This window comes from Centropristis striata, chromosome 4 (genome assembly GCF_030273125.1).
Source record: "Centropristis striata isolate RG_2023a ecotype Rhode Island chromosome 4, C.striata_1.0, whole genome shotgun sequence".
NCBI lineage: Eukaryota > Metazoa > Chordata > Actinopteri > Perciformes > Serranidae > Centropristis > Centropristis striata.
In genome coordinates this window covers 18,153,506-18,174,968 of record NC_081520.1, presented here as the reverse complement: position 1 = coordinate 18,174,968, position 21,463 = coordinate 18,153,506, and the positions used below count along the sequence as shown (strand labels likewise).

The following is a 21,463-nucleotide window of genomic DNA, read 5'->3' as shown; positions in this document are numbered from 1 at the left end:
ATAACTACCTTGATTGTATTAAAACAATTGATAACAACAAATGTATACATACTCTCAACACAATTCAAGAAATATTTGGAGAAATGTAATATGTCATGCCTTTTTCTTTCTTTCTTTCTTTCTTTATTTTGTTCCCTCCTTCCTTTTGAATTTAATTATTTTTATTATTCTGTTTAATTTACACCTATATTGACTTATGCACTTCATTCACTTTGCCTCATATTTAGTTATTTTCAATTTTGTGATGCGAGACTTTGTTTGTTCCATCGGACAGGAATGTTTTGACTGTATTTTAATTTCTCAATAAAGTAAAAAAAAAAAAAAGAAGCTCTCTCGCACCTGGTTGGCTGAGACCAGCATGGCGGCCGTGGCGACCGAGGCGATGGAGGAAAGTGCGGGCTGGCCGAGTCCTGCAGCGACGCCCACTACGCCACCATGCCGCGCCTCCAAGGTGTGGCGGTAGCTGGAGCCGTTCATCACCGGCGTGTAGTTAGCGACCGTTGACCCCAACCTGCGAGCCACGGAGGAAGGAGAAGGTGTCGGCGTGGCAGGTGAGGGCGACGGAGGAGAGCTGGCTTCGTTTTGCTCGTAGATGGTTTGTCTCATGACGGGGGAGATGGGGAGGCGGGGGAGGGTGGATGCTCCGGGTGAGGCGTCTTGGGGGTCCAGGAAGACTTTACGACCCAACAGAGGGGTCGGGGGAAGTTTACTTTGCTCTGCTTTCAGCTTTTCTACCTGCAAATAGAAAAAGAACCAGTTTAAAAATCACACTTTGGGCTTTGACCATTTATGTTTTATTTTATAAATATATTTTATTTTATTTCTCTCCATTTTAGCTGAAAACTCTGGTGGCTGATATATAATGCCGATACAACCGAGTTGGCTGAACAAATATTCTACATTCTACATTTCTACTAAACATCTGCTTATGATGATTATCTCACCATGCAATTAATGACCTTTAATAATTGTTTACAATTAATGGATTAACACAATTTTGACCCTGGATAAAATCATGGAGCAACTGATGGCCCTGGAAAAGCAACTGGATCAATCTGGAGACCAGTATGGACAGTATGGACAAGAGTAGCAGGAAATTGCATGCTGCCACTTTTGCCTAAGCCCAAATTCCAATCTTATCTGGTCTTCCCTAAACAGCCCTGGCTCAAGGCTGTTCTGGATAAAATTCCCCTGGATGAGCACTGCAGCGAGACTCTCCTCCCCTGTCCCCCCACCTCCCACAGACACCTTTTGACTGTCTGCTACTGTCTGGACTGATAAGGTACTGGGCAAAGGAGGGTCTCAGACTTACACACTTAAACTCCCACATATACACAGATATGCATTGTATGTGTGTTTTAAGTATATGTTTGGACGGGTTGATGGCTAATTTCGTTGTCCTAGTACTTGTTACTCTTTGCAATGACAATAAAGGAAAATCTGAATCTGAATATGTATCTGATGTTGATGATGATGATATTACCGTGGTGAGTCGTCGCAGTGAGCTGAATCGTTCTTCCCAGGTGGCGGCAGCTTTGCGGAAGGCTTCATGTCGTCGAATCAGCTGCTCCACCTCGTCGACGCTCGCTCCCAGCTCATTGCTGCTGATGAGCGGCTCCTGAGCGGTGAGCCACGCCTCCGCCACCACCGCCTCCTGGGCAAACTGGTGAACTTCCAACACTGATGGGAGGAGACACAAACATAACGTTCAAGAGTAGGTAGTAAGTTCTATTTGACATAATTCCCTTTGACATTATATGTGAATTTATCTCTGCGTCTGTGTGTGTGTGTGTGTTTGTGTGTGTGTATGCGCTCACGTTGCTGAAGGACTTCCCAGTGTCTGTCCCACTTCTCCGACAGCTCATATTGCTTAGAAACCACCTTGTCCAACCTCTCTTTGATCTGAAAATCAAATCAGCAATATTAGAATCCCGGCTTCACACAAGTCAAAATTAGAGATAAAATACCAAATATGGGCTTCATGCAGGCAGTGACAAACAAACAAATTCCCTTTTATTTTTGTTTGTATAAATAATTTGTTATTATTTTTATTAGTATCTATTTAATTCTGGTATTATTTTAACTTTTTTCTTAGGTATAAGAAAAAATTACGTTCTCGCGGTCCAAAATTGTTTGTACAACATAAAAAACCCGCAAAACAAACAGAAATGCATGAATACCATGTAATCAGATTTACATTATTATATGTTATATATTATTATATATTAGATTATTATATGTTTAAGATGGGTTTTTCTGTAATGCCAGTAGTGGCGCTTTGGAAAATCTTTTTCATAATTACTTGTTTTTAATTTAACTTGTGAATTTTAATATAGGTAGAGGCCCTGTATAAGCCCTTTTGGGCTTCTTGACGCTACCTTGCACCTTCCTTTTGTTGTTCTCTCTTTATCTCTTTATCCTGCCTTTTGTCTTATTATTGTGCAAAATTAAAAAAAACTTCAAAACTTCAATTTCTTATACTTGAGCACAACAGCTGCCCTGATAGACTCATAGTTTGCTAGTAGTTTGTTAAAAGTCAGAAAAAAAACATTCTTTTGGGAGCATTTACAATGACATAATGGTCCTGCACAGCTCCAGTTCCCCTCATATATTATTCATTTTTATAATAATTATAGTATCTCCTGATCTCACCTCTTCAGCTGCTGGGTTTCGAGCAGCGAGTAGAGTTTTGCCCATCTCGATACACTCCAGCGTGCTCCTGCTACGCGCCTCCACTTCGCTTTTCAGACTCTGGTGATAATTCATCAGCACCTCCACTGAGGACACGTCCCTGCATGACCCACAGAGACACTTTACTCACCAGCACACAAACACCAACACCTGACATTTTAACTGATGCGTTGATAAAAAAACAAACAAGCAAGCCCTTGAATCAAATCTTAAGAGGCAAATGTGTTTATGTAGTCCTGAAGATGGTTTTTATATAATGTACACACACCTTTACATCGCTGCATACTATGCACAAGTTTCTGAACAAAATCCCATAAATTCACTGAAGTGAAATTAATTTTTAGAGATTTTGACCTAAACATATCGTTATTATCGGTCAGTGTTGTGATGTTGTGATGTTATCCAATGTAATAATTCAGTCACATAAATGTCTCACCTTGTGAAACTGATCAACACAAAATGTCACAGTTCCACAATGACTAAAATGTCATTTTATGTATCTATATTTGAATAAGCCTACAATGGTGCACTGCAAAAGAGGTGTATCTAAAAACAAGATAAAAACCCTAAATCTGAGGGAAATGATCTTGCTGCATGAACAGATAATTTCACTTGACAAGATTTCTTAAATTAAGATTATTAAATCTCGAAATAAGCATTTTGAACGCTTAAAATAAGAAATGAACTCTCAAAAGATAATTTCTTTAATTTCCAAAAAACACTTCTAAATCTAAAGTTTTTTTTATCTTGGTAAGAAACAAATAATTGTCAGTGCACTGCTCGGGCCAGTTCATCGCTGCTTGCAGATTTAATTTATCTTAGTCTAAATATAACAGGATATGACTTTTGGTCCATATCGCCCTGCCCTAGCTTCCATATCGTGCGGTCCTTGAAAGCTGTTTTATATATTTTATAGCCAGTGGTTTGGTGTAGATACCTGGGTTTCTCTCCCGTCCCGATCTGGCAGATGATCGACTCCATCCACATGATCTGATCTCGGACCATGCCGAAGAATCTCAGCTTGTCTGTCTCAGTGGTAATCTTTACTCGACACTCCTCGCAGGATGTCAGCAGCTCTTTCCAACACAGCATCACTTCCTGCTCACGGCACGCGATGGCTTCGGCCTTCTCGCCGGCGTACACCGTCCTCAGCTGAGCTGCACTCTCCTGCAGCTGACGCACCTGGCAGAGTGGGAGAGCAGATTTTTAGGAAAACGTTAAGCTGAACAAGGGAGACACAGAAATTAAAAAATAGAAAGAGTTTGTTTTCGAAATGACGCACAAAACACAGCTGCTGTGACAGCTGTGTTTAGTCAGGGCCAAATGATGCAGGCGCTGTCACTGGCGTCGACTCAGAGCAGCTGTGATTCTGCATCGCTTCTAAGTAAATTGTAGCACTGCCTCTGTTCTCCAGGTGCATGACAGAGACTGGATAAAGCAAAACTAAATACAGAGTAAGAAGGTAGTTTAGACTCAGACTCAGAAATAACCAAAGATGCTGTCTACATGCTTCACCGTGCCCTTGCTCATCTGGAGGAAACTGGCGCTTATGTGAGAATCACGTTCTTTGATTTTTCAAGCGCATTCAACACCATCCAACCCAACATACTCAAAAACAAGCTCACGGAGATGGGAGTGGATCTTTCCTTCATCTCCTGGATCACAGATTACCTGACAGGAAGACCACAGTATGTCAGGTTGGGGAACTGTGTTTCTGGGACATTAATGAGTAGCACAGGGGCTCCACAAGGCACTGTTCTGGCTCCACTCCTCTTCACACTGTACACGAGTTAATTTCTTATTTTAAGCATTCAACATGCTTATTTCTAGATTAAATAATCTTAATTTAGGAAATCTTGTGAAGTGAAATTTTCTGTCCATGCAGCAAGATAATTTCCCTCAGATTTAGCATTTTTATCTTGTTTTTAGACAACCCCTTTTTTGCAGTGTGGGTAAAGTCTTTGTGAATCTTCCCTACATGAGGTCTGTGAATCCTGCAGCAGTTAATTTTACATGCTGTCTGTTCATGTGCATGTTATCTGTACCTGCGTGACCAGCAGCTGGATGTCCTGTTCGAAGCTGTGCAGGAGTCTCTGCAGGGTGCTGGTGTTGGCGGTGCTGCCCTGCCGAGCCCGAACTTCCGGCAGCCTTCGATGTTTGTCCTCAATCTGGGCCAAAACCTGAAAAAGAAGAACATAAAGCAGTAAGGAGCTGTGCCATGAATACAGTGTGTTGGGAAAAGCATAAAATGTCTCTGTTTAGCTGCATTATTTGACCTCTACTTCACAACAATAGTTTCTTGCCATTTTGAATTTTCACATCATAAAAATTTGACAAAAATCAGTAACATTAAAACTCTGCTACCAATAACAATGAAAAATAGCTTAATATTGGGCAGAAACACTGCCAAGGTTTCTTACTTTAAAGGGTGATGGGACACAATCAGCAGCACATTTACATTTTCTTCTTCCCTTTGTTTCCCCTAACCACAAAAGTCACGTTAATAGTGAGCCTAATATTCAGATTATAAACTGCTCAGAAGCCCAAACAGAATGAAAATGCTTGAGATAAAAACCTCAATCAGAATAAACAGGCCCAAACAGAGGGGTAGTTTAAATCTTTTATATAAACCCATCGAAAGAAAAATAGTACCCTGTAAACGATGGAAGTGATTACTTTCTGGCTGCGTTCTTTCTGCGCATGCCCTCCACAATAGCTTCTAGTCTGCAGAAACCAGAGAAGAAGAAGAAAAAACACGGCCTCTGATTTGTTGGCAGACTCGACCCAATGCATCATGGGTAATCTTGCCCTTTGTAGGCTTCAGCTATAACGACAACAACTATCCTAAACGTTTATTATTGTCTAGAAAGAAACTGTTGTTCCATGCTGGATAACGATGCTTTTAAAAGGCTTATGAATGCACAGGAGCACTCGTATGGGCTGAAATGTGCCACCAGAAACTGAATTTGAATAATTTATATTTGAATTTGAATTGCTGAACTTGAATAATTGCATTAAAAAACTGAATTTAAATCACATAATTTGAATGTGTATTGTTAAATTTGAATAATTGGATTGAAAAAAACTGAATCTGAATTGTAATTTGATATTTAATTTATTAGTTTGGAACTGAACATTCAGTTCTCACAATTCAAATTCAGTTCGCAAAATTCAATTTCAATTTCCTGTGAGGAACATCCGGGTAGTTGAGGCAGAGCAATTGAGCGCAGAAAACGGAGGTGCTGATTGGCCGAAGAGGCGCTCTGGTATGTCAGGTATGTCAATTTTTCCATAACAAGGATTTCCTGGACAATTTCCAACCACTGCTCCTGTTTTGGAGTGTTCACATTGAGCCAAAATCTTGTGACTGTTTTCTTACTTGCTGCTAGTAAAACTTTAGTCAAGTACAGATCTTCTTTCATTACAACCTTCTCAATATTCCCAAGATACAAGTTTTACTTTTTTATTTTTTTTATTTTGTTTTTATTTTTCTTTCTTCTTTTTTTGCTATTCGTATTTGAGTTCACATCAATATCTAAGTATAGTCTGGACCTGTAAGAACTTTTAATTTTTAATTTAATTTAATTTAATTTTTATTTAATTTGCCATTTCTTAACTCCCACTGTCTTAAGTTGAAAGATGTGTGATATGTGCCTCTTTTGTGTGTGTGTATGAGGACTCTATACTGCAAACAAAATCTACCTCTGGGTACAAATAAAGTTACTTGAACACTTGATCACTGGACAAGTATTTGGAATTTCATATCCCAAGACATTTTTTTTTACAACATTTTGCTAGTATATCCTAATTTTTATAATTATAATAATAGTCATTTTGTCCCAGGCTATACATTTGTTTTGGGGAATATTAATTGGAAGAGCTTGAAATAAATATAACAATTTGGGTAAAATATTAATTTTGACTCTCTGTATTCTAGCACTGAAGTCTAATGGTAGGGTAGACCACCTTTCAATATTTTTTTTTATGTTTTTTTCAGTTTCACTATAATTGCTTTCAAACATGTCGGGAAGTGTTTTACTCAGAGTTACACCAAGATACTTAATTGTTTTAGAATTCCATTTCAAATTATATGCATCTTTTATTTGTCAGGATGGAGAATAACTTAACGAGAGAATTTGTGTTTTTGATATATTCAGTTTATACCCTGCATAGTATTCATACTTTTCCAGAAGAGACATTAGGTGTGGGAAACAAATATCTGGTTGTTCAAGAATACTTTGACGAATCTAAAATATAACATATTCTCGTTTGTTTAACACTTTTGTCTTACTACACAATGCCATATGTGTTCTTTTATGGTTTTGATCTCTTCTTTTACTTTTTTACCCTTAATTTTTTATTTTTTTTATCGCTAACTCTGTTTTTGGATTGAGTTTTTATTACTATTTTATTGTTTTATTGTTTTTAGTATTTTATTGTTTTCATTGTTTTTATTTATAACTATTTGTGTACGATTTTATTCTATTTTAATAACTGTACAGCACTTTGGTCAACTGAGGTTGTTTTTAAATGTGCTCTATGAATAAACTTTGCCTTAATGATGTATTAATCTACAATGTTGAAAATTTTATAAATAAACAAAAACCATTGAATCTGAAGGTGTTCAAACTTTTGACTGTTTGTCTATATGTTGCTTTGCTCCTCAGGCGTCTCACCTCTCTGCAGTCAGAGAAGAACTTGTGCAGCTGGTGTGAGGCGGCGAGCATCTGGGCCCGAGTCTCCATGAGCTCCAGCAGGTCGGCCCAGGCCTCGTTCACCCCGTCCTTCCACTCGGCGATGGTGGCGGCCTCCGAGTGGCCGTAGTCGATGAGCTCGTCCACCATCTGGTTGACGGCCGTCACTCGCTCCTGCCCCACGCTGCCCGTCTCTGAAGCAAACTCTGTAAACTTCTCCTGCAGGACCTGGAGGTGAGAAGGGAAGAGAAGTAACAGTAACAGAGTAAATTCTCCAAATGTTTTCAGGAAACGCATAGAAGCAGATTCATTAGCTGCCGTAAATGGTTAAAAATTATTTTTTTAAGTTGGTATAAATAAGAGTTGTAACTTGTGACGTATTGTCAGGTTGTGTTTTATTTTGTGTTCTGGTCTTGTTATTTCCTGTTTTATTTTGAAATAGTAACTCTCCTCTCGTTTCAGGTCACTTCCCCGTGTGTCATCTGTCTGATTGTCTCCCCTAATCACCGATTGTGTTCACCTGGTGCTCCCTTCCCTCCATGTGTTCCAATAATCTGCGTTTTGTTTTTCCTCCTTTAGGAGTGATTTTTTGTAGTCCTTTTCTAGGTTATCGTAGTGTTTTGTAGATTTTTTTTTTTTCTTATTAGGTTTGGTTCCTCCCTTTTGGAGTGCCTTTTGTTTGTTGGAGTTTTTATTTGTTAGTTTTCCCCTTGTTAGATTAGATAGTATTCCCCGTTTCTTAGATTAGGATTTATTAGATTAGTTATTAGTGTAGAAAGGCTTCCAGTGCTTTTTCTCCTTGGAGCGACTTTTTAAAATGTTTTATCTTTTATTAGTTTCTCAGCTCAGCTTCAGGAGTTTTGTAGCCTCTTTGTTTTCACTCTGTGAGGATTACTCCTGCTGCCTTCTTGAATAAAGAGACTTTAAGTACACCTGCTCTGTGTCTGAGTCCTGCCTTGAGCCTGGCCTAACACTTATAAAAAATATTTCCTAAATCTTTTATTCATCAGCAGACACCATCTGGCGACACACTTACGGTGACATGCTCGTAGTCTTGACCCAGTTCTGGCGAGCTGGCGACCACCTCCCTCTGAGCGATCCACTGCTCCAGCTCGTCCACCTCCCTGTTGAGCTGGTAGAGCCAGTACTGCTGCTCCAGGCGGCTCTTCCTCTCCTCCACCAGGTCCTTCAGAGACACGTAGAGACGGTCGATCTGAGACTGACGCTTGCTGATCTGCTCGCTGTGGAAAAGAGGAAATAGTGTGTCAGGTCAAGAACTGAACTAGACTAACTCTGTCTCTGCCAACCATGTCTGTCAAGACTCATATAATATGAAAACTTTGAAGGAATTTAATTTAAAAAAGTATTTAGTGTATGTTTTTGCAAGATGGAAATTATCACATTATTGACATAATCTTCACTAATGCTCCCTATACATCAGAAGACTTTAAAAGATTTGGAAAAGACTCCTGTAAAACTCTGGTGTCCCACCTGCTCACATCTAAAGACAAGTGTTTAGAGTTTCTAGTCTCACACTGAGATTTTAGACAGACTGTCAATCTAGCAGGGAAACTATTTACAAGACTACAACTAGATTCTTTTAGCAGTTTTTTCCCATCATGCTCTTGGTCAAAACTGACTAAATGGAGGAGAAGCAGCTTTTGGCTCCAGCTGCTCTAGTGTGTGACTCAGTGGTTTGTGCTGAAAAACAACAACATAAAGAAGAGGAGAAGACGCCACAAAATGCCCCTCACAAAGCTGAAAAAGGGTTTGTGTTTGAGAAGCCATGATTGAGGATGACTGCGCCAAGTGAAGTGATGTAGATTGAGAAGGGATGGGGGCCTAGCACAACCCCCCTGAGGCATAGGTTAAATAGTTTAGACACTTCCCCCTTCCAGGATACTTTAAAAGATCTCCCTGAGAAGTATGACTCGAACCATCAGAGGGCCGAGCCTGAGATACCAGCTCAGCGAGTGTAGAGACTGTTTGAAGATATTTCAATACAAATCAAAGACTTATTTTTATATAACTTACTTCAATGCCTCTTTTTATAGATTCGTAGGAACCCTGCTGTCATTTATTTTGCAGTGACAGAAAATGTCTGTCAGATTGTGTGTGTTTTGTGTGTGTGTGTGTGTGTGTGTGTGTTTACTTGCTCACCAGTCAGGATGTCCCATCTCCAGCAGCTGTCGACATTGCTGTGACAGCAGGCCGACGGTCTCGGCGTAGTCCTCAATGGTCTGTTCCAGGACCAAGTGCTTCTTCAGCAGCTGCAGCGTGCTCGGCTCGTCCTGGTGGGAGGAAACAGCGACACACAAAGAGATTCCTTTTATAATAAAAATACACACACAACACACATATTCAATGCTGCCTTTATGTATCGGTATGTGCAAAGAAATTTAGTGTCCAACAAAATGAGATGAATATTAAAGCTTAACAGATTATTTTAGATTATAACTTTGGTGATTGTAGTATATATTATGTTACAAGTGGTATATGTTATTGTTACTTTTAATCTAAGTCCTTTGATAGAAGTTAAAAGGCCCCATTCTGACCTCCTGAGTGTGTAACAGTCAGCTTCAAGCCAGAGACCCCTTGTGAGGTAATAACTTGCTATAGGGCTCTGAGATTTGTCAGATATTAGAGGCGTTTGGGAGCTGAATATAAACAGTATGAGTTATATCCTTTTAAGGTTAAAAGTAGACCTAGCAGCTTGCGCGTGTGCAAAAAACGTGCACTATACGTTGAACTGTAGGCTTACAATTACAGTTACAATTCTGGTTTACAGAATGTTTAAATACACCCTGAAACAGAGAGAAAACTCAGAGGACACAGGACTGAATATTTTTTACTTTTTTACTCTTATTTTCTTTTTTATTTCTAACTCTGTTTTTAGATTGAGTTTTTACTACTATTTCATTGCTTTACTGGTTTTAGTATTTTATTGTTTTCATTGTTTTTATTTATAACTATATTTGTGTATGATTTTTATTGTTTTTTAATAACTGTACAGCACTTTGGTCAACTGAAGTTGTTTTTAAATGTGCTCTATAAATAAACTTTGACTTGGCTTGACTTGAATTGGAGACGGGACCCTTAGCAGTTCTTAAAAACGTGTTCTCCCGCTGTAACTAGGCAGTGTAATTTGGATGTCTGATAATAAAGAAAACGAAAAAAGGAACATCGACGTGCTCTTTGATTAATTTTCTCTATCAAGAGAGGTAGTGTTTCTACTACATGAGGCTGGCAGAGGTTTGGCAATTTTTTTGAAATGCCCAGCAACTTTAAAGACAATCGTGCACACACCTTCCCCTTCTCCTCGTTCATCATGTGCAGCTCCTGCTCGCTCAGCCAGGCCTCCACCTCCGCTGTGTCGAAGTAGTACTGCTGGGCCTGGTACATGGCGTCCAGCACCAGCTGCCGCCTCTCGGTCTCCACCCAGAGCAGAGCCCAGAGCTGGGCCAGCTGCTCCAGGCCCGCCCTGACGCAGTCGGCCTCCGGGCTGCGTATGGACGCGATGATCCCCGCCCTTTCCAGGACGTCCTCGATCCTGCTCCTGTGGCCCTGCAGCTCCCTCTGAAGTGTCTGCAGCAAAGGAACGAGGCAATAACAGGAAAAAGGAGGTGACTGCTTAAACTGTTATTTGTTTTGTTTTTTTGCAGTTTGAATCACCAGGTATTCTGATTTTCTTACCTGATTCTTCTTCATGAGCTGCTGGACCGCCTGCAGAGAGGAGCCGTGTTCCTGAGACATGGCCATCGGGAGGCGCTCCTGGACCCACAGCTACACAAACAACAATCAGACACACAGTGGTGAATATTTGTGCATATACAGTATGTACACTGCCCTTCGAGGCAAATCTGTGATTTGTGATTTTGGGCAATAAAAATAAAAATAAAAAAAATTGACTTGACCCATGCTGCCTTGCGGGCTCGATTTGGTTTGGAACTGCAAGGCAGCATGGTGTCCATGGCCGATTGATGGCCGACGATGACGCGTACTATTGGACAGACGGAAGCTTGTAGTTTTCTTACGGATCCAACATGGCTGCAGCAGACGCCAAGCTCTCTTTGATCTAGCTGTAGACAGTGTTCTAGATAGTTTAGAGACAAAGTTGATTTTAAAAGAAGAACAACGTTTGGCTTTTCACTCCTTTACACGACCAAAAACCACCAAAAAGGAGGTTTTAGCTTTGCTGAGAAACAGGATTTGGCAAAAGCCTAATCTACCAACTAGCCCCGTTAGCGGCTAAGCTAACGGGGTTTAGAGACCCCGGTCGTTGCCGTCGTCTCGCCATTGATCGCCTTGATGGACGACCAGATAAAAATATATGTCTGAAGAGTGTTTATATGTGGAGTGTCCTTCCTTCATATATATCTTACACAAAAGGCAATAATCATTCGGTGCCATCATGTAAACATCAGTCGTCTTCTGTCTCTCCACATAGATCATCTGGTATAACTGATACGATTGGCTAAGAGCTACGTACAGACGCTTATGATTCACATTCATAGCACCCAATAAACGGCTCTGGACGATCGTAAACCACACCTCCTCTACGGAGAAATGAATAGGTGGTCTCCAGACTAGATCTCATTTGTGATATAGTCTTGCCAGGCTAGTACACTGCATTTATTACTTCCAACAACCAGGTCATGTTCCAGTTCAGTTTGTTTGTCAGCAGGATTACGGAAAAACTATGGGAGCAATTTCCATGAAACATGGGCCAAGAAAACACAGATTAAATTTTGGAGCAAAATCACGGATCAGATAGACAAACTATGTTTCACTGCGTTTCACTTTGTGAGATTAGGGCTGTTTTTATGTGTGTCGGAACAGCCATCAAACTCACAATCTCGTCCTCCAGGTCTCGTCCCACTTGGTGGACTTCCTTGGACGCCAGCAGGATGCGCCGTCTCTCCTTCAGCGGTTCAATCAGACGCACCATCCGGGCCTCCACCACGGCTTGACGCTCTGCAACCGTCTCCTTGATCTGCGTCTGCTGTGGGATGGAGGCCACCTGCACCTGGAGCTGCCCCACCTCCTTATACCACTCCTCCATCTGGCTCTCCATGGTCTGAGGGGGAGGAGGAGGAGGAGGAGGAGGAGGAGGAGGAGAGTGAGTTGTCAAAATGACGAAGTAAAAGAGGATGTGTTGATTCGGACCGAGGGACAGAGGTAGCTGCACTGCAAACAAGGTGTGTCTAAAAACAAGATAAAAACACTAAATCTGAGAGAAATGATCTTGCTGCATGGAGAGATAATTTCACTTGACAAGACTTCTTAAATTAAAATTATTAAATCTAGAAATAAGCATGTTGAACACTTAAAATAAGAAATTAACTCTTAAAACGATAAATGATCTAACACTTCTAATCTTCTTATCTTGGTAAGAAACAAATAATCATCAGGTCACTCTGCTCGGGCCAGTTCATCGCTGCTTGCTGCTTTAATGTATCTTGTAAGAGTTAATTTCTTATTTTACGTGTTCAACATGCTTATTTCTAGATTTAACAATCTAAATTTAATAAATCTTGTTAAGTGAAATTATCTGTCCATGCAGCAAGATAATTTCCCTCAGATTTAGTGTTTTTATCTGGTTTTTAGACACACCTTTTTTCCAGTGTGAGAGGAAGAGGGAGATAAAGATGGGATGAGTGGGATGTGAGGAATGTGACAGAAATGCAAAATGACAAAATGGTTTGTCTTCATTTTGACTTTCAGGCAACACTGAATTCACATGTTTAATTTTATTTTAATCAGTTTTATTTTCTGACAGATATTTAATTGCAATCTCTGTATTATTTAGTAATCATATAATTGAAAATTAATATATTTATAAACAATTTTAACATAATTATCTTATATATATTTAAATTGTGCTTGCATTCAGTTGCCTGAAATGTCATATTTTAATAAAAGATGGAGATTAAAGCAAAGATGAGACTGAAAAGAAGCCAGAACAGCGAGAGAAGTGATATGAAGACATGAAGTGGAGTGAAGTTTACTGTACCCCTTGATAGCCATGATGGATGCTGGGTAGTGGAGTTTGGTTTGGAGTTAGGAGGATGTGGTAAAGCAGAGCTAAAGGAAGCTGTAAGCGGCATGCTGTGGGAGAGGAGAGTGAGACATGTCTGGTGAAATGAAGATGTAATGAAAGGATGAATGCTGCGCGGTAAAGAATCTGACTCCTCCAGACTGCAGCTGTTGGAGGGCGATGACTTGCATCCCAACATCACAAATACAGAAAAAAAAATTACCTTTTTAGAATTTTTTTAAGACTATAAAATTAAACCCAATGGATATTTAATCATATAATATTATGTTTTTGGACAGGTTATGGCTTTAAACAAGAAAAGTTTTGTCACCATGTTTGAACCTCTGCAGCCATCTGTATGTGAGAAGATACAGGGCTGTCTACTATATATACTCTGGGTGTAACGGTACACAGAAGTCACAGTTTGCTGCAATTGGGTACAGCTGGAAAAAACCCAAATGCATAAGGATATGTTGCCTCTAATTTATTTTGAGTGCAAGTGTCAAAAGCCGTGTTTCCACTAGGGGGAAGAGTGGCCAGGCCATCAAAGTCTCAGGCCACGCCCTCTCAAAAGTCCGCTCACGCTGCGTGTCTCCATTACAAAAAGGCCTCCAGAGGGATTTAGAGACTCTGGAGGTGACGTATGGTTTTAGATCGTGGAGACGGATTAAACACGGGAGACTCAACTGTGGCCGCCGTCGCTAACTGTGCACAATGTCAGCAGCTGATCATAAACAAAGCAGCATGGCTAATTATGCACAGCGTCTCCGCTGATCATAAACATAGTGATTGGGAATTAACCGGCATCGCTAACTGTGCACAGAGTCTGGTGCTTGTTGTAAACAAACAGAGATCACTAAGTGAACACCTCCTGCAGCAGCAGCACATACACACTGTACTGCTACAGAGCTAACTGTTAGCCTATTAGCAATTTGCAGACTGGACGCTAAGGGGTAAACATCCCCTCCGGCTATGCAGCTGGGAGAGACTGCTGCAGGAGGACTGTGCAGCTTCCACTCCTTCCTCTTAAGGAGCCGCCGGCCCCCGCAGCTCGTTAAGAAGAGTAAGAACGAGTCTTCAAAAGTCTCCAATAACACCAGAAAAAGTCGATGGATTTGTCTCCAGTCGCTTTTTTGAAAAATAGTCGCTAAGGGGGTCTGAAAAGTTGCTAAATATAGCAACAAAGTCGCTAAGTTGGCAACACTGCTTTGCCAGCTTTTACAAATGTCGTGTGTTGTTGTGGCGTCGAGTACTACGTCACATCCTGCTTAGCGTTCTATCCAATCAGCAACCAGGCTTTTTTCAGGGGAGAAAAACGGCCCTGCTCTTCTGCAGGGACGACAAAAGTCTGCTCCGTACGGCTTGTATTCAAATTAGGGACGTTTCGGCGAGTGAGACCCGCATCCTTCCGGGTATTGGGCTGTAGTGGAAACACCCTTAAAGGTGGATAAAATTCTTGTATTCGAGATTTAGGTGACATTTTGTCCACTGGCTATGAACACTGAACCTCTGAACTAATGTTCTATTAACGTGTCCTGTAGTAAAGTAACTAAACACAAACAGGACAAACAGGGATGAAACTAGATCCAATCAATCAAAAAACAATTAGCTTATCAAAGAACACTGAAACTGGTTGATTTCATTTTCAAACAATATTTCAATTTTACAAGTAAGTTGGCATCTGTTTTTAAAAATATACCTATCAATAATTTCCACTCATCAGTATTTTTAAAATGATCCTGGGATGAAACTCTTATGTATGTATGAATGCTGATGGATTATACTGTTTCAAAAAACCATCAACACAAATTAAAAATTAATGTTGGCGTGAAAGTAAAAGAGCCTGACGTGGCTGAAATGAGATGAAAAGCTGAACGGAAAGCATCGCAGGCACACAGTGAGAAATGCTGTTGTTAGTCATTTCCAAACATGATGTTTTGTTCAAATATTAATGAGATGAAGCCATCACAGTGTGGCGATAATAACGTGGAGTAAAGACGTAGAGCTGCAGAGTCAAACTGTTGAAAATCACTACAACTCCTGCACCATAGAAAATTAATATTTATAATACATGTACATGTGTTTTCGCCCAATATTGCACCAATATGTAGCAATGCTTAGGATATGCGGCAGAATAATGCTTCAGTAATTCATAAAGAAAACAGAAACACTTGTTTTCTGGGCAGTGACATGCCATTCTTCCCCAATAATGTGTTCACCCTGAAAACTAGGGCTGGGCAATATATCGATATAAAAGATATCAATATATTTTTAAATGTGATATGGAATTAGACCATATCGCATATATCGATTTTTTTTCTTTCTCTATATATAAATGCTGCCCTTATTACGGTTTGTCATATTAGTTATTTTGTAATGTTCGTTATTTTTTTCTCATATAAATATAATTATTTTTAAGATTGGCCTATTTTATTTCATAGGCTATTTTTATTTAAGATATTTTTTCATTTAAATGTGCACTTTATGGAGCTTTGATTTTTAAAAAAGGTACTCCTGTTGTTATACAGTATTTATGTTCACTTAAATAAACAGTTTCAATGAAACTACTTTAATATCAGGATATATATCAAACTTTTGGTCCATATTGCCTAGCCCTACTAAAAACTAAAACAAAACAAGCAAACTTTAACTTGAACTGGTATATTTAATACATTTAAATATGAATGTTTATCTTGGAGAAAATGTCTTTGTAATGTAATCATCTGTAGTACAGACCAGCATATTTCTGTTACAGAAATAACTTTAATTTGTTATTTGTTTTAAATCTTCCTATCAAATATCGAGTAGTTCTGCTCTGTTTCTAGGCCTCCTCTGTTTTTAGTCTTTAAATGTTTAAATGTGAGAATTGACTGAAGAACACTTTCTGGTGTTAAATCAAACATACGTGTAGTCTCTTCAGCTGCTTGTTGACAGTGGTGAGGTCCTGTCCCTGGTCCACGTAGGACAGTTGACACTCCAGCTGTCCCAGTCTCTGGTCCAGGCTCTCGTAGCTCTGCACCAGCAGGTCGGCCTTGTTGGCCTCAAAGAGCTGGCGGGCTTTGGCCTGGGTGGTGCTCTCCAGATCCTGCCAGCACTCTCTGATCTCCTCCAGCTTCCTCCGGACCACCGGGCTGAGCTCTGGCTTCTCCTGGATCAGCTGCTGGCCCTCCTGGAGGGACGGGAGGAGGAGAGCGGTGGGACACAGGTCAGACTTTTCACATCTTAATAAAAAACAAACTGCTTATATATATATTTGACAGGATCCCCATTAGCTGATGGCATAAACCAGATGAACACACAGAACCCAACACCTTCAGCTAAAACCCTCTAGTCTCTTTCAAATCAAATCAAACTTTATTTATATAGCGCTTTTCATACATATACATGTAACACAAAGTGCTTTACAAAAAAATAAGAATAAAAACAGACAATAAACATGACAAATCCCACCCCTCCCTCCCCCACATACACATCTGTACGTACACATACACATTCATGCACACACATGCACATAGACACGTACGCACACAAACACACACTTAGACTCGCACACAGCACATATTGATTGACAGTGTAGAGACATGGAGACATGGCGAGGCACAGAGGATCCAGATGAGGAAAAAGCAATTAATTTCCCTTGGACTCAATTAACTTTTAGATATTTATGGATAGACATAATAAAGGACTCATTTAAATTATACCTCTGTCTTGTTGTTGTCTTGCCCACTATCCACTGGCTGCTCAATCACTTGAACCAAAAGAACACTTTACAGTCTGGACTCACCACTCTCACAATAACACAAACAAACCAATTGAGGCAGCGACTCCTGTGTTTAGCGAGATAACATTACGTCTTTCGCCCCAAAAGTCAGATGTAAGGTTGTCAAGATACTTACATTTAAAACACTGATACTAAACTCATGTAAAAAAACGAACCTGGACACCCCTTTGACACCTCTTTGAAGAGAGCATGACGGCTTCAGTTCCCCGTCGGAAAGCGATTTTCGAATATGGCAAATAAAAAAAAAATATTCGAAATATACAACGTACAATTGACTTGGACATTTTTGTTCCTTTGGGCCTTTCATCTGTACTCCTGTCTGCTTCTCCTAACCATCTACTGTAGTAACACACTGACGATGGATAAGAACGTCACACACAATCCCACTTCAAAAAATCCAAACTTTCCCTTTAAGCTACCAAATGTCACACCATAATTAACATGCAATATTCAACACAACCTGTAATGATAATAAGGTCACCAAGTAAAGTAACTGCCATCAGTGAGTCTGTTTCTCTCCACAGCACCTGGGAAGTATTAACATAAACTCTTAATCATTAAGCATATATCAGTTTTCAGTTTTTCCTCATCACTATGCAAATATATGCCAAAAGGTACTCCAAAATCTAATCAGATCATCTGCTCTGATAACGTGAGCTCATGAGATTCAGGACAGAAGAATGAACTGTTTTTCCACAGGAATGAAATGTAAATAAAGCATCTACATTCAAATAAGCAGTAAGTACAAACAAAACAACATAAAAAAGGTCTAAAAACAAACTACAATAGAGGGTCTAAAATGATCTGCTGCCGATACAGGGATGAATTTTATACCATTTTCAAGGGCTGCAGCTAATTATCAATTTAATTATCAATCAGTGTAGCAATCAATTTTTTATTTATAACCTTGTTTCTTTAATCAAGAGTTAACAATCCATGATTACATCATCTGATCAATCAGAAAACTCAAACTCATTTTTTCATAATGATGTATTATGAATATTTTCCTTTGAAAAGTTGTAACAACTGTAAAGATTTACTATCGAAACAAACTAATCAGTTGACCTGATGACAGCGGAAATTAACCACGACAATTTCTAAAATCTATTAAAAGCCTTTTTTTTTTTGCAAAAACGGAAAAAATATCACTGCACTGCAAAAAAGTGAAGGATAAAACCAGATAAAAACACTAAATCTGAGGGAAATGATCTTGCTGCATGGACAGATAATTTCACTTGACAAGATTTCTTAAATCTAGATAATAAATTAAGATTATTAAATCTAGAAATAAGCATGTTGAACGCTTAAAATAAGAAATTAACTCTTAAAACAAGATAAATTAAAGCTGCCAGCAGCAATGAACTGGCCCGAGCAGAGTGACCTGACAATTATTTATTTCTTACCAAGATGAAAAAAACCTTCAGATTTAGAAGTGTTAGATAATTTATCTTGTTGAGTTAATTTCTTATTTTAAGCGTTCAACATGCTTATTTCTAGATTTAATAATCTTAATTTAAGAAATCTTGTCAAGTGAAATTATCTGTCCATGCAGCAAGATCATTTCCCTCAGATTTAGTGTTTTTATCTTGTTTTTAGACACACCTTTTTTGCAGTGTGGTTTCAGCATCTTAAATATGAATGTTGTCTGGTTGTCTAATTCTTCAATAACAATAAAACTGAGTATTTGGGGGTTTTGGCCATTTTGTTTTTGCAAAAAAAAAACCCCAATACATTTGATAACATCATACAGAGCTCAGGGATGCTTCCCATTTCTCTGTTTCATCACGTCCACAAATATTTACTGGATCTTATGTTGGGATAATTATGTGCAGACACGGTGTGTGTGTGTGTGTGTGTGTGTGTGTGTGTGTGTGAAGAGATTAAACCTTGTTGTATTGAAATGCCTCATAAATTACCTCACACTCCCCTTCCCCCTCCTCTCCATCTCTCTGTCCTCTCTTTTTCATATTTCTGCCCCCTTTGTACCTCAGCCTGTTCTGAACCCCCTTTCACACACACACACACACACACACACACACACACACACACACACACACACACACGCACACACACTTTCTTTCTCTCTCTGTTCTCCATGTACACCTGCTCCCTTCTTTTTTCCCTACATTTTCCTCCCCCACAGTGAAATCCTTCCCCCATCCAATTCTCATTCTTATTTTGCAGCCTGTGTGTGTGTGTGTGTGTGTGTGTGCGTGTGCGTGTGTGTGTGTTGGAGAGAGAAAGACAGTTACAGAAAAAAAAGAATGAAACACACAAAGAAAAACATCTGATAAAAACAAAAGACAGAGACTATTTCTTCGCCTTTATGAGTGTTTTTTGCGTTGGAGAAACAAAATAATTCAAACTGAATGAGAAGAATTTTTAGAATTTTTGCTATATTTTGTTCATTATATATGATATTTATATTTGAATATTTCTTCCACATTCTAATTCAAATCTCTCTTTAAAAGGATGTACTTGAATTATTATTAAATTATTAAGATAAAATATTATTATATCAGCTGGTCTTAATATCATTTATTACAATTATTTCTGGGATGAACAAAAGATTTCATCATGACAGGCCTAGTTTCAGGGTTGTTATTTTTTGGATTCATTCAAAACTCCTTGACTCAAAATTCCTTGACTGGCTAAAACAGATTTAATCCTCATAGACCTCCATGTTAAAATGCACAACTTCACAGCAGAAATATACAGTTTTGGTCTCTGCAGCTGATTTATGAACAACTATGGAGGGGGATGAAGTATCATATAATGAAGGAATTATTTGATGACTTAACTTTTAGTTCATCGTATGTGTAACAGAACTTGTAATTACACAAGATTCTGAAACTTAACAAACATAACAAAATAATGTGAATATTTTGTCAAAAAAAAAAAAATCAATTTTCTTTTTTGGTGCCTGGCAAGTGGTAATTTCAGACTCTGCCAACACATTTCACCAAGATGGTGAAATAATAAGCCTGAGCAGTGACTCACCATCCTGCCTGATTCACTCAGGTTATCATAATATCTACAGACACACAGAGCTGAAACTGGATGGCACTGAGGTGATAAAAAAGGTTTCTGGTCCAAACAACCAGACCTGGTGTCAAACACAATACAGTGTCATGTTTTAACAAAAATATAATGCATTAACCTTTGCCTTTATTTGCAATAGTGTTTTTTATTTTCTAAATACTTATAGTAGTTTTTGGGAAAACAAACCATCACAATATATATTTTCTTGTGGTCAGATTAAACATGGAAACACCATATACGGTAATATATTATACAAAATACTGCACACAAAGTGGCAATTATCGTAATATGTCTGATGTTTTGCAAATACCACAATCATTAATAATATCTTGCAAATCAGGATTAGAAGGAGATGAAATTCATTGTTTTCCTGAAAGAATACAGTAGAATATCCTACAGTTAACTCTCAGCTGTTCCAGCAAGCTGGATATTATAATTGGGGTTAAAATGGGCATCTCTCAGGTTTGTACGTACAATAAGACAGAAAATAGAGAGGAATTAAAACTGTACAGGAGGCCACAGAATAAAAGTTGTTGTGCTGTAATATCAGCGTTACGTCATCTTTCTCTCTGGCTGCTGATGCATCCGTCCACTGCGGTGAGTGGGTGAAGCTGCGTGGGCTCCAGCAGCTTCACCCACAGGCTCAGAGCTGCTACTCCACACTCACACACACTCAGCCTGCAGTTCACACAGGATCATGATATTCTACCGCTCGTACAAACAGCATCTGCAGAGATCCCGAAGCAACCTGATCCAAAACAATGTGAAGGAGAATCCACGTAGCTGTCATGTTTGATTATTAAAGTTTAAAAGACATTCTGACTTTTCACATGAAGATCAGTTTAGTTTGCATGTGAAAACATTTGTAAAATGTTTCCCATTGTTATCAGATTTATCTGATGATTATTATATTATAGAATTGGCCCGGACAACTTCTTTTTTAGAGGCTGTAATGGACTCAGTCTTAACGCTACAGAAGATGCCCAGGCTCTAAACTAAAGGTGATAAGGCGTTTACCATCAGGGCCCCTCGACTCTGGAGCCTCCTGCCTGAGGCCCTGAGGCTCGCTGAATCACTCAAATCTTTTAAGTCACTTCTCAAAACACATTTTCACAGACTTGCATTCACGTAATGTTGGTCTTTTTAACTTGTGTGGTATATATAAATATTTTTTTAGTTTTATCCATGCTTGTTCTGTCAAAGCACTTTGTGAACGCT

The 21,463-nt window shown here is 39.2% G+C and overlaps 1 protein-coding gene across 1 annotated transcript in view; it reads right to left on the bottom strand.

Moving 5' to 3' along the window:
• Positions 1-21,463, bottom strand: part of LOC131970523 (spectrin beta chain, non-erythrocytic 4-like) — a 115,131-nt gene that overhangs the window by 11,018 nt on the left and 82,650 nt on the right. Inside the window, exons 26-38 of the mRNA XM_059331940.1 lie at positions 16,328-16,591; positions 12,238-12,462; positions 11,079-11,168; positions 10,692-10,970; positions 9,546-9,676; positions 8,422-8,626; positions 7,368-7,613; positions 4,737-4,871; positions 3,629-3,873; positions 2,653-2,791; positions 1,818-1,902; positions 1,484-1,680; positions 340-735 (exon numbers count right to left, since the gene is read on the bottom strand). Of these exons, the coding sequence (XP_059187923.1) occupies positions 340-735; positions 1,484-1,680; positions 1,818-1,902; positions 2,653-2,791; positions 3,629-3,873; positions 4,737-4,871; positions 7,368-7,613; positions 8,422-8,626; positions 9,546-9,676; positions 10,692-10,970; positions 11,079-11,168; positions 12,238-12,462; positions 16,328-16,591 (2,637 nt within the window). The remainder of the gene's footprint in view (positions 1-339; positions 736-1,483; positions 1,681-1,817; positions 1,903-2,652; positions 2,792-3,628; positions 3,874-4,736; positions 4,872-7,367; positions 7,614-8,421; positions 8,627-9,545; positions 9,677-10,691; positions 10,971-11,078; positions 11,169-12,237; positions 12,463-16,327; positions 16,592-21,463) is intronic.